Source organism: Maylandia zebra, linkage group LG20, assembly GCF_041146795.1.
Source record: "Maylandia zebra isolate NMK-2024a linkage group LG20, Mzebra_GT3a, whole genome shotgun sequence".
In the NCBI taxonomy this organism is placed as follows: domain Eukaryota; kingdom Metazoa; phylum Chordata; class Actinopteri; order Cichliformes; family Cichlidae; genus Maylandia; species Maylandia zebra.
The window spans coordinates 22958502-22972328 of record NC_135186.1 but is presented as its reverse complement, the minus strand read 5'-3'; the positions used below and the strand labels follow the sequence as shown (position 1 = coordinate 22972328).

Sequence of the window (13827 nt, the reverse complement as noted above, 5' to 3'; positions counted from 1 at the left end):
TTTGTTTGTATTTTGGGATGAGGAAGATGGCGGCGTGATCAGATTTGCCAAAAGGAGGGCGGGATTGTGCCTTGTAGCCGTCCTTGACCGTAGTGTAGCAGTGGTCCAGTGTCCTTTCACCTCTGGTGGGGCAGGAGATGTGTTGACAAAAGTTCGGCGCTGCGCGTTTGAGGTTGGCGCTATTAAAGTCCCCCGTCACAATAAGCGCAGCGTCCCGGTGTTGTGTCTGGTGCTGTGTGAGTGCCTCATGCAGCTCGCATAAGGCGGTGACCGTGTCCGCTTGTGATGGAATATAAACGGCACTTATAATGACCGATGTAAATTCCCGAGGTAGATAAAAAGGACGACACATGATGGACAGTAGTTCCAGATTTGGTGTGCAGGAGCGTGTGAGAGGAACAACGTTCGCACTGTTGCACCAGTTGTTGTTCACCATTAAACACACGCCGCCTCCCCTTGACTTCCCCGAGTCCCGTGTCCTGTCCATGCGGTGAACCGAGAAGAACTCGGCCGGCTGGATGGCGTGGTCCGGCACCGCTGGGTTCAGCCATGTCTCGGTGAAGCAGAGGAGATTGCAGTCCCGAATGTCTCTCTGGAACTTTACCCTGGCCCTGAGGTCGTCAAGCTTGTTCTCCAGTGACTGGACGTTGGCGAGCAGGATGCTAGGCAGAGGTGTGCGGTGTGCACGAGCTCTCAGCCTGTTCCTGACGCCGGCTCGCTTCCCTCTAGGCCGCCGCCGCTTCCCTTTGTTCTCCCTCAAGATCTCACTCGGCCAGCTCGGATCCGGAGTTAAAAACTTCGAATTGTGAGTACATTGTAAACCAATAGAAACAAGAGTGTCACTGTCATACCTAATGTACCCAATGGTGGTGATTTTGCCGATTTAGAAACGCTGAAAACTAACTTAAAAAACAAAGACAAAGAAAAAGTGGTCGGAGCAGTCGTGACGGCAGCCGACCTCACCGGCGCCATCTTACCTCCAATAGAGCAACTCATTTTACTTGAATATTTCCGTCAATAAAGAACTGACTGTTTAGAAATATCTAGCTCTGACAAGCTCATCTGTTTGATCAGGTGTGCTGGTCTCCTCTTCCTCTTCACAATACCCCATACAGTAAATTCTCACTGGTGTTCAGTTCAAACGAGTTGGCCAACCAATCAACCACACACGATCAACAAACAATTTGGTTTTGGCACTGAGGGCAGGCGCTAACACCTGCTGGAAAAGGAAGTCAGCATCACCATAAAACTTGCCAGCACATGGAACCATGAAGTGCTCTAAAATCTCCAGGCAGACAGCTATGTTTCTCTGGACTTGATAAAACACCGTAGTCCTGCAGCAACACCATCACATTGCAGCACGTACACACACTACATCAAAACCCTTGACTTCTGTGTCTCTCTATGACTTTGATTTTCAATTGTAACACAAAATTTACTTTTATCTGTAAAGAGGACCAGCGACCAACAATCGAGTTCTTTTACTCCTTAGCGCAGGTAAGATATTGTCGTTCATTTGGGTGTAGTTTGACATTAAAAATGCTTAAGCCGTTGCCTCTATTCCAAAGATGTCAGTGTATGGTGGCCTTTGATGTTCTGACACCAGCATCAGACCGCTCCTTGTGAAACTTCCCTGAGTTCTCGAAGCAATGATCTTCTGTGTCTTACCCTCCTTTTGACTGTCATGATTATCATCTAGAAAATTATTTAATTCCAACACCATCAAATCAACTGTCTTCCCATGACTGTGATTACACATACTGAGCTAAACCAAGAGACACAAGGTATTTATACTATTTGAACAATAATTTATTCAAACTCAGAATTTATATTGTGAGAAACTTGTTTTTTTTGTTTCTATAAGCTATAAATATAAAAGATTAAAACAAAAATAGTCCTGAAGAATTTTTGTTACATGAGTGTCATGTAAACTTAAGCTCCATCCAATAAAGTCATTGTGCCCCTTAAGCTGAATTCCACTTCAGCTATAAGTTACACTAATTTATACAGTGTGATAATGGAAAACACCCACATCGCCTGTGAGTTACTGAAGTGCAAGCTCAGTTTAATTATTCAGTTCAAAGTAATTTAGTGAATCTGCAACAATCATGGTAACCAGCATGACTGAGGATGACATCGAGTGGATAGGCATATGCAGGTCAAATTACCCCTCACGTCTATTCAAAAATATAGTGCTAAAGCATGGCCCTACTCGAAAATTGCAAAACAAATGGAAATATGTTGAGGATATTGTGTGCTGACAGTCAGCTGTCCTAGTGTGTGATGAGTTCATTGATCCATCTCGGCACCGAGAGAAAATGTCTCTCCTGTTTGTCTCCTGCTTTGCCTCTGCAATCTAACACAGATATTTTTGCACTTTTATAACCATGGCTGTTTTCTCTAAGAGTGTATATCCATCTATGGTTGCAATTATGCCTAGTGTTTATAAGAGCAGGCACTTTAAAATGAAAAAAAAAAAGAAAAAAAGAATAGCATTACAAAAAAATTACAAAAAAACAAAAAGAAAAAAAAGTTTTCTAGACTAAGACTTGATGGTGTCTACAAAAGTAGATCCAGCTTTTTCCTGGTCCAGTCTGATGCTGATATCTTGGCTGTGGCTGAGTTCAAATATATTGTTGTAGCTTCGTGATGTGCCTCCAAACTGCTCTCTGTCTGTCATTAGCTCCATTCTACCTTAGCTTTGCCGCTAGCTGCAGCTCAGTGGCAAAGCAAACGCACAATAACATAGAACTGAATTGAATAGATCGTGCCAGTGGATTGCCTCATAGTCACAGATATCCTATCTAGATTTTTGGGCTTGAATTGGACAGGTAGCAAACCCAAATATTAAATCAGTGCATCAAAGGTGGGAACAAGAGACAAAAAAAGAAATGGGAGAGCCGCCTAGATGAAGTGAATCCAAGTGAGAAGGACACATGTTGAATTCCAGAGAGAGGGAAAGGGCATTGGTTAGAACTAAGAGTAAAGCTTCCGGTAAGAGGTCAAATTGAGGTGCACTAACACATGTTGTTACACTAATTAGACACTTCAGGCTATTTTTTTAAAGCATTTACTCAAACAAATATCTTTTTCGAGCTTGGTAAGTTGTCTTTGTGCCCATTTCCGTGGCTAATGCACCACAAAGCTCCATAAATAACAGGTTTTCAAACACTATCAGCTCTCTATTGATAACTCCCTAATGTTGGCTTCTAATGATGCCAGATGTTTCATAGAGAAGCAGAAACTGCTCTGGGCTCCTCTCAGAAACCAGCCAATTAATCACCCCCGTGTGTGCGTGTATGCTTGTTAAGCGCCAACACCAGTGCTTCTTGGTCAGAAGTGTTACAATTACTGAAACTACAGTCTCAGTAGTTTCAGTAATTGCGTTCCAAAACTGCAGTGCCAAACCAGCGCTACGCTCTCTTGTACTTTACTGAACCATTTCCATATTATTACCCAGCTACTCAGATGTCACAGCCAGACACTTATACGAATGCACACACACACACACACACACACACACACACACACACACACACACACACACACACACACACACACACACACACACACACACACACACACACACACACACACACACACAAATAAACACTAGTTGTTCCACAGATACATCACACTAACATTGGGGCATTAATGGCACAAGCGTGAGTGACCCATTTTGCTTCTTTTGCGTTATATCTCCCAGACATACACACACAGCCCTATCTCTGTGCCATCACATCTATTGATGTTAATGCACTGGCTGATTGTCTACCATTTTCACTTTAGATGAGACAGGCTGGGAGAGAAGAGTTTTATTATACAGACCTTAATTACATCACTTTCTGTCAAATTAGTGCACCTCAAACCCATCTCACATGATATCCCTACATTTACTGGCTGTGCTTTTCTCTTCTCTCAGTCATTGCAGAGAAATTTAAATCAGTTTTTTTTTTTTTTTGGTCAAATCTGTTGGTCAGATCTGTTTCATCTCGTCATCCATTTCGAAAATCCACTGAAGGCAGGGACTTTCTTACAAGAATTATTCCTGACTTGTGTCAGTTTTTATTTCCAGCATTGTTCCAGACTCGGTGACTCGGCCCATCAGCGCAAACGTGCTGTGCACACACAAGTGGAAGGAAGAAAAAAATACTGTATATACAATACCCCACATAGCTATATCCCTAAAAGTAGTGTATGTGCATCTCTGTGTGTGTCTGCTTCTACCGAGATCCAAAGCCTGCAGAGCACCAGTGACCTGATATGTAGGGCGAGACCGACACACTGGGATGACAGCTTAGAGCCCGCCCCCACTAACTCTGACTGACAGCGCCGTAACCTCGGCTGCCTCCCACGACAATAGTTTGGTCCTGGTTCCATTTTAACGTCTGTCATTCCTAGTTTGATATAACAGCTATTTCTGGAGCAAAATTCTATAAAAGCATAAGACTACAACCGGAGGACAAAAGCACATGAAGTGGAATGAGAGGAAATGTTTTGAGGGAGATATAATTGGACTCTGACAAACTGATTGCTGTTTATTCCCTTAAGCAACTGTAAAGAACTGCAAAAGTCTTAGATTGTTCTATGTGCTTAAAAAAAAATTTATATATAGCTACAGGATTTTTGTCTTTTGCTCTAACAGCCATTATGACCAATACAGCACTTAGGCAATCACTTTCAGCAGCCTCTATCTATAACTCTTACGAGACACATCCATCCTAATCTAAGGATAAGTTGCAACAGCCGCATGTCTCAGTGGATTCAACTAAATCAGGTCAAAAGGGTGCAATCACTTAAAAGCGTAGTATTGTACACAAAGAGTGCCACGCTAAAGCCCAGTGTTTCCACCATGTGATGTCAGCGATCAAAGTAAAGGATCAAAACGACCACAAATTAATAGAGAACCAGGGCTAGAAGTGGAAATAATATAAGACAGGTAAGAATCTAAGAAGATTTTGTTTCAGAATCAAGCGCAGATAGAAACATTTTTTTTCAACACATGATCTTTATGTGCCGTATGAGAGATTGCCTTTGACATAATAGCCCCAATCTCTTTTTGAGAATGAATCACTTAAGAAGTCAAGAAGGGCCACATGAGGAAAAGTGGGTTACATTCAAGCTAAAATTACAGAATTTCTTCTTTTCAGCCTCCAGACATCTCCTGGGCTTGGACGTTAAAGTCAGTTCTTATTTGTGACTTAATTGCAGAAAATCGGATCACATGTACACACAAACGGGAACCTGAATGTCATATTAAACTACTCACATTTATCAGTGCATTTCGAGCATGTTATAAATCACTGTAATGTGTATTTTCCATGGTCTGAGGCACTTTTCGATAGCGCCATATGGCTTTTTCATCAGCCAGAGCTTCCCTTGGGTTTGGTAAGCATGGGAGTGAAAAAAGGAAATACAAAAAAAAAAGTTTGTGAAGTGAAAATGTCACATGTTCAATGAACATGCAAAGAATTGTCGAACTGACGTGGCTGGGGAGGGGCTTCTTTTTAATGTAACTTCAGAGAGGTACCATAGGGAAGAGAGAAGAGCCAGACAGGAATGTTTCCAAAAATCTCTTTAAAGATGATGAAAAGGAAGTGGAAATTAAGTGCATTTGAGAAAGATATATTGAGAACATATAAAATTAGGAAATAAAACACTGTATAAATGTGTGGGGGTAAATGCAGCTAACTAGAGAGCATACTGCTTGGCTTAAAGAGAGTCACTGTGCGTTGAGCTGCATTTAAACAACTCTTCCTCTCCACCTCGGCTGACACTTGGCTGCCTATTGACATGGTAAATTGAGGGCCTATTCGAACAGCACCGTGACAGCCAGAGGAGGCTATAGACCCTGCCAGTTGCTGTATATTCAAAGGAACTTTGTAATCATACACATCAGGGAACAGAGCAGGAAGGGAAAGAGTGGAATATGGACAGAAGGAAAAAGGAGCGCAACATAAGGTTGGCCGTATGGAGGTAGAGCAATTAAAAAGCGTGATTTATAGGCTGGAGCAGAGAAAGCGAGGGAACAGCTAAGTGACTGATAAGAGGGGAAGACGGAACACAAAATTGATTTCTATTTTTGGAAGAGGTGCGGGAGGAACGAGATTTAAACTTGTTCAATTTCAAAGTCACGCAAGCACACTTCAGTGGCTTAATATATACACGTAAACCGATGTAGAAGACACATCTCACATGCAGACGGACCCTGCCACACGCTCCTAGGTTATTATTAGGAGTAATGTAATTGTTTTTCGAGTGGATGAATGGATGTGACTTGTGCTCCTGACTATGCAAGGAGGTATGCATTGTTAGGGTGTAGCTGGAGCCATTAGCCATTTGGTGTAATGGGCAATCTGCTCCACAAGCTTCACTGACCCCCAGCATTTGGTAGGAGGAGCAGGCCAACCTATTAAAAAAAAAGAGTAAAAAGCTCCAAGCATACCCTATCACACAAGGCCACACTTAATTAGGCTGTTTGTTTAGCAGACTCTAATGGGAGAGTTAGCGACTGAGGGAAAGGGGTTGACTGCTCTCCTTGAAACTGCAGACTGAAAGACATCTGGCCAAGGATGAGGCTGAGGACACAAAGATATTAGTGGAACATGGCCTCCCGTTTGCTGCCATCTCATTTTCTGGGGACCGATGGTAATGATGGAGAGCAGAAATAAACAATAATGCGAGTCATTACAACTGAACTACCGCAATAATGGTCAAAAATAAAACTACACAGATGCTTTATCACAACAGCCAAAATTCAGTAATTAAATTGATCAAGTATGCGAGTGAGGGAAAATACAGTGAGTTAAGTCTGTAAGTAACAACAGAGTGATGCATGGGGGATACAACCACTGTATGAAATTAAAGCTAATTAGTGCAATCCTTCAGAAAAATTACATCTCTCTTTTTCTTCTGTCCCTACACCCTTTCAGTTCCTCTCCCTTGATCCTTCTCTGTGTGCAGAAGGCTAATTAAAATACAGAAATTGGATATGGGCCTGTGCGCACTTTAATTCAGCAAGAGGATAGAGAAAGGAAGCAGTGAGGGGGGAGAGGCGGGAGAAAAGTTGGAGCCAGGACAAGAATTTGGGAAAGGTGAGGCCTTGTCATCTGGCAGAGTATTACAGGCATGGCATTGGTATCAATGAGGGCACAGGGCAGACTCAATGAAAACAGTTGAGGTGTGACGCCTCAGAACAGAATCTTTCAGAAATCCACCGCACTGTGCTCTTGTTAATCCGCGACTTATTTACCCCGAAACAGGCTTCTCCTCTTTTACTCATTCATCAATCTGCGAAAGGCCTGCAGGATTAAAGCAGAAATGTTTATCCGCTGAACCGTACTGAGTCCATCTAAGTCCTACACATCGGGTCAGAGGTTAAAGCAGTTGGCGGTTGGTCTCACGGAGCCACAAAAAAACCCGTTACATCATTATCTCAGAAAATGTTTTCCACCAACAGCAACACTCTAATGCATAGGTGTCAAACTCTGGCCCGCGGGCCAAATTTGGCCCGCAGCCTAATTACATTTGGCCCGCGAAGCCATACCAAATTACTATCAGAGCTTGTCTACTGGTATTATACAGCTAATATATATATATTGTTTAGTATTAAGCTTTGCTTGTTCCATATTCAGTTTTTCAGCAAAACCTGTTTGAGTCCATAAGAAAAGATTCATTCTTATATCTGGAGGAATAAATATATTTCAATAAATATTAACGTTAGCCCACGACTTTGTTCCAGTTTTGAATTTTGGCCCACTGTGTATTTGAGTTTGACACCCCTGCTCTAATGGATACCTGAGTTTGATCTAAACTTCATATTGTGTTACTAATACGACTGGCTTCACCCTGAATTACCAAGTGAGTTGTGCAACTTAAGTCATGTTTCTCTAGTTTTACCAGAGTTCATCTTGAAGGAAGTCTTACCAACCTGCAGCCATGTTGGGAAATCATCTGAATGATAATACATATATATATCCCTGGCTCGGCTTAGGGCTTTGAACATTTTTTTTATAAAACAGTAAGCCAAGAGAAGTTCACTTACCTAAAACTTTACTAACGTAACAAGTACAAGAGCTCGCCTAATACTTTATTGGGTATACTTCTTCAACTGCTCTTTAACACAAATATCTCATCAACAATCATGTGGCTGCAACTCAATGCATTTAGGCATAGTTTCAAATGAATGGGAAAGAAACATGTTTTCAGTATCAAGGTTTTTAGTAAGTGCTTCAGAAACTGCTGATATACTGCGATTTTCCTGTGTAGACATCTTTAAAGCTTACAAAGAAAAGTCCATAAAAGGGAAAATATATTTAGTGAGCAGCAGTTCTTTGAGTGAAAAGGCCAAATCAGTGTCAGAAAGGAGAATGAACAGACTGCAGCAGATTCCAGCAGAAGACCATACTGGATGCCTTGTTTGTCAGCTAAGAACAGGAAAGTACAGTTCACACAGGCTCACTACAATTGGAGAACAGAAAATTGAAATAAAAAACGTTTCCTGGTCTGATGAGTCTTGATTACTGCTACAATATTTGGATGGCAGGGTCAAAATTTTGTGCATACACCATGAAAAGATGATTCCATCCTGCCTTGTATCATTGGTGTAATGGAGTGGGGGATATTTAATATTTTCTTGGCAATCTTTGGGCCCCTTAGTACCAACTGAGCATCATTTAAACACCACAGTCTACCTGAGTAAGTCAAAACCAAAGTCTGTGGTTTTGCCCAAAAGTTATTCTCACCAGTGATGAGACCCAGAAAGGCAGAAATATCATTATGAACAAGAACATATAAAAAGGGGGTAAGAAGCTTATTGAGGAATTAAAATTATTTTGTACAAAAATATCTCATTATTTTGGAGAGCGTAATAGTGGATGACACTTGAGGCTTCTCGAATAACATACTACAATCTCTAATCAAATTATCAGCAGCTGAATTGGTTTAAAAAACAAAGTTAAAATTTAAGTAATGCAAAGATATTACAGGTTTCCTTTATAGACAAAAATAAATAAAATTAAGACTGAATACACATCTCATATTTTTCTAATAATAAATGCTTCATTGGTACTCTCATATCAATATTTTCTCATGAAAAGGTCACTTTCTCATTTTTCTCATATAGCATGATGATGTCATATCATATATCATACTTTTCTTTTAAAATAACATTTCAAATGTTTCATGAGATAATTATTTCCTTCATATTATCCAGTCGATTTAGCTACAATATATGAAAAAGGTGGGAAAAGGACAAACTACAAAATTATGGCCCAACCTTTCTATTATAAACATACATTACTATGTACAGACATAATCATTTCAGTATTCTCTTGAGTGAGCTACAAGAATATCATCACTTGAAAAAAATGGTAGCCAAAGCTATGAAGAAACTAATAACAATAATATATCCTTCAGCTGATAAAACAGCTTATGGAAACTTCTCAGGGCTCTTGTTAATGTGGTCTTGGAATTCCAGTTACTGTACAAGATTGCACAAACACATCCCCCCTGTTTCCTCTATCCCTCTGTCAATTTAGCCTTTATTCCTCTCTCTGCGAGTCTAAAATGCACATGCTCATACCAGGTGCAGCTGCAGGGCAGCAGTGGATCAGAGAGCTGATGATGGATGACTGGAGTGCATGAGTGTGTGTGCATGCGTGTGTTAAAGAGGATTCTCCATGCATTATATTGAGTGGCACACCCTCCTGCTGTGAGGAAGCACGGGATGATGATGGACACAGCAAAGAGGTTAACAGCTTGCACGCTCCCTGACAAGCATAAACACATGAAATTGCTGTATAACCCCTCCATGCCACTGTAGCTGAGAGGGTTAGCACACCATTACCATATTACCCAACTACAGAGGCCCCAAACACATTTGGCTCCAGCACCAAATGGATGCACTCTCTAGCAGGCGATATAGCACACACCAGGAAAACAACAAAGTTTGTCTGTTTACAGCTAACACTCCTCCTGCCACAGCGCCTCACTCAGAGGGGTGTTAGCTTCCCTTATGCTTCATCAACATGTTCACACATACAAACACAAATGGATGCATTGACCAAAGCATGTGTGCATATTTGGCTTCTCAGTGGAAAGGGGCAGTTCATTTAAAACCAAATGAGCACACAATGGTGTGACCTGATCTGAAGAAACGCTACTTATTTGTGCTTTGGGGCTTTTGAAGAAAGGGTTAACCATCATTTGGAGGAAGGACAACACAATAGATTATTCAAGGAGCGTGTAACTAGGCCATAGTTGTTCATTTTTATGAATTATTTTATGGTAGAACTACATTTTCAGAGTAATTAAAAGAAAATAATGCTGCAGCATGTCTGTCTTTTAGAAGAAAATTACAGTACAAACATTCCTCATGTTTAAGCCCCCATCCTACAGTAGGTGTCCATCATGAACCATGGCAAACAGCCACTATCGACCCTTCTTTGACAGGCTTTCTACCAACATGCCCAGAGAGAGACACAAATAAATGTGTTGTTTATAGATTCAGATCCAGCTGTGCGCTTGTCTCTGTGTGGGCCTGTCAGGTTGGTGGTGTGGGCATGGCTTTTGGCTTTTTTTTTTTGTATGTCTGAGTGTGTGTGCTTATGTCTCGCTGTATTATGGATGGATGGAAACCATGCTGGAATGCTCTATCCTGGCCCAAAATCTTTGGATATGCTGCTGCTGGGCTTGGCCAGGCTTGCCTTTTGGAGGACACACACTGGGTTGCCCCCATGTCTATCGCTAATGTGAACATGGGATGAAGCCTGCTGTCCTCTCCTCTGGAGAAAAAAAAATCCTGCTCATCCTAAACAATGAGCACTGGACGGCACAGTGGCCCACTTGGATCATTTGTATGGCTGCTTATCTCAGATATGACAACAGAGCCAGATGTCCTGGATGATTTAAGCAAATATCTGATGAATTTCATCCAATCGGAATTGCCTAACGTAGAGGGGAATATAATTATATAGCTTGACTTGCTGTGCAGCAGGCAGCAAGGAGAAAAATGTAATTCCCTCAGCAATTTACATGAAGATGAGGCAAAATGTCTATTATACCATTTAAAATGCAGATCAGCTCTTGTAAATGATAGTGTCACAGGCCGGTTGCCGAGAGCCTACCTCACAATAACACTAAAGTCTCCTGGCATATGAAAATCAATGCAATGCATTATCAGTCAGTGTCGCTTTGGTTCTGTACGTACCCAACTGAAAGTAATCACAGTTCACAAATTGGATGTAAACTCGGTTAACAATTATCTAAATTCCTCAAATAGACTCTTAAACTTTCTTTCTAAAAGTTTTAAATAAGAGACAAAATCTTCTTAAATAAGTATCCGTGCCCTATAACTTATTGCAGATGTTAGTAAGTCTGATATCGTTTCCTAGCTGTATAGTCATCCCCATGCATGTCTTCAAGCAGTGATACAGTCTTTTTGGACCCATATTCATTAAAGTTTAAGTGGCACAGCAGTGTCAGGGTGGCATCAGCGCCCAAGGCTCTGAGTAAATTAATGATGCTTAAGTAAACTATGGATTAATTATGGATTGTCCAATGTGTCAGTATGCACGTATGCATATCTGACTGAGCCTCCACCTTGCAATCATGCTAATGAAGAGCTAACCTGCTTCAGTAGACAGAGGACAGATGGAAACCCCACTTGGCACTACACCAACGCTCTCACACACATTATTGCCCTTGAGCAAAGAGAGGCTCTGATTAGGCTTCACTTAAGTTAGTTAGCCTGGAGCTAACACCAACCACCCAAGCGCGGGAAAGAGAAAGTGGCAGGACAAAAAACAAGGGTACAAACAATTCAAAAAAACACCGAAGAGCTTTTTTTGCACAGTATATTAATGTCTAATTCGTTTGGTCCCCTGAAGCTAGGGTAAGTGGGCTGGGTGGGGGGGGGAAGACAATCAGAGCTCTGCAAAGAGAAATTTGTTTTGAGCTGAGGCTGCGTAAAATGTGACCTCATAACAAAAACAAAAGGAAAAAATGGGTAGGATTTATTTCAACATGTTTTCAGGGGAATTTTGGTTTTTAAAGACATCACTTTGATACGCAAAATCTAAATTTCAGTCATATTTCCAAGCAAAACAAAGCTGCTAAACGGCTTTTGTAGTTTACTATCAGTTTCTTTTCTAGCTTTTCATAAAACAAACAGTAATTAATGAATGAAGAACAGTCATCAGATCAATCAGCAGATTTAAAAGAAAAGAGAGAGCTATGGATTGCCATTCTTTGTAGTGTATGCCATCCTTTCAATCCAGATCTAAAAGCAACAAATTCTGTTTTGTGAGGGGTGGGGTTGGTGGTGCTTTGAAAGGATGGGGGTGGGTTATTGTGCTTACATGACTGATGAAGTCATATTTCATACTTGTGTAACAGCAAAACAAAAGCATGAATAACAAAGAATACAGCATCATTGTTATTCTTCAGCTGGTAATGTATTCAGGTGAGCCAGACGCTGGACAAATACAATCAAGTACAAAGAAACCATGGGTAACACTGAACCTCCAATACAGTCTTCTTTCCTGTAAAACAAAGACTTTGGCTACTTAACTGGACGTTACAGCTGGGTATTTTTGACTACATGCAAGTTTAAAAGTCTTTTTTCTCAAAGGTAAATTTAACATGACAGAGAAGACTAAATCCACATTTATTTTGAAAAGTTCTTACCTGAAATCCTGTCAGAAACAACTTTGCAGATTTACTTATTCATTTATTTTTCCTGAGGATAGTTGAAATCTAGAGGCTATTCCACAATAAAGAAAACATATATAAAATAATCTCCATAGAAACATTTCCTGCTACTTAAAGGCATTTTTATTTCCCTTTACCAAAAATAGCATCATAAATGTTCTATAAAAAACAATAGATGTGGTGCAAATGTGATATGGTGTCAAAGAAAACCCCAAAGTAGCTTATAAAGTCACAGTTAGAGACCAGCTCATGCCCCGTATGAATACCCACTGTGGATATGGGTAAGATGCTCTAGTAAAGGGAATAGTAGGCGCTCTTACCGTCCACAGCCATAGTCGGTCTCAGCGTGTATCTCTCCGTGGTGTCAACAGGACTCTCTCATTCTTCTGCCAGACGGATAAAATGTAGGCTACTGAGCGTGAGAGATGAAGAGCGCTTCCTGCCCCTTCTAACCTATGTGAGCATGGAGACAGCTCTTACTGCTGTTAGTACTGGGAGAAAAGAAAAACCTAGATCACACTCTTCCTCTCTGTCGGTTCACGGCCATTTGGTCTCCGGGATGCCGGGACCAGTCCGCTATGAAACTGCTCCTTCAGTATCTCCGCCCCCCCTCCCTCTGTACCTGACCGGCTGGAGACAAAAGGTCATTACGCCCCGACACCAGCTGTTATAGGACACAGACGCCGCTCTCTCTCTCACTCCCTCTCTCTCTTTCTCTCTCACCCCACGCACAAACACATCCACGCCTCTTTTTTGTTAAATCACGAGCGACGATAGAGATTCACATAACACAGAACCCCCCACCCCCTTTTTCTTAAAAATGTCCAGAAAAACTTTCGTCTTCCAACTATATTGTTATTGTCATAATAATAATAATAATAATAATAATAATAATAATAATAATAATAATAATAATAATAATAATAATAATATAGAAGTTTTCTCTGATGTTTGCTTGAAACCTTCTAGTTTCCTCAACCTAAAGTTTCCAAGTTCTGCACACTGGGACAGCAATCGGATAAAATGACCCATTACAGAAAGCCTGGTTATCATATACTGCAGCATTGTGGTTTCACTAAGGGTCCGACAGGAGGAAGAAGAACGGTCAAAATGAAA

At 41.0% G+C, this 13827-nt stretch overlaps 1 protein-coding gene across 1 annotated transcript in view; it reads right to left on the bottom strand.

Moving 5' to 3' along the window:
* Nucleotides 1-13401, bottom strand: part of samd10b (sterile alpha motif domain containing 10b) — a 64033-nt gene extending 50632 nt beyond the window's left edge. Inside the window, exon 1 of the mRNA XM_076878302.1 lies at nt 13032-13401. Coding sequence (XP_076734417.1) covers nt 13032-13044 — 13 coding nt within the window. The 5' untranslated portion in view covers nt 13045-13401. The remainder of the gene's footprint in view (nt 1-13031) is intronic.
* Nucleotides 13402-13827: the final 426 nt, after the last annotated feature.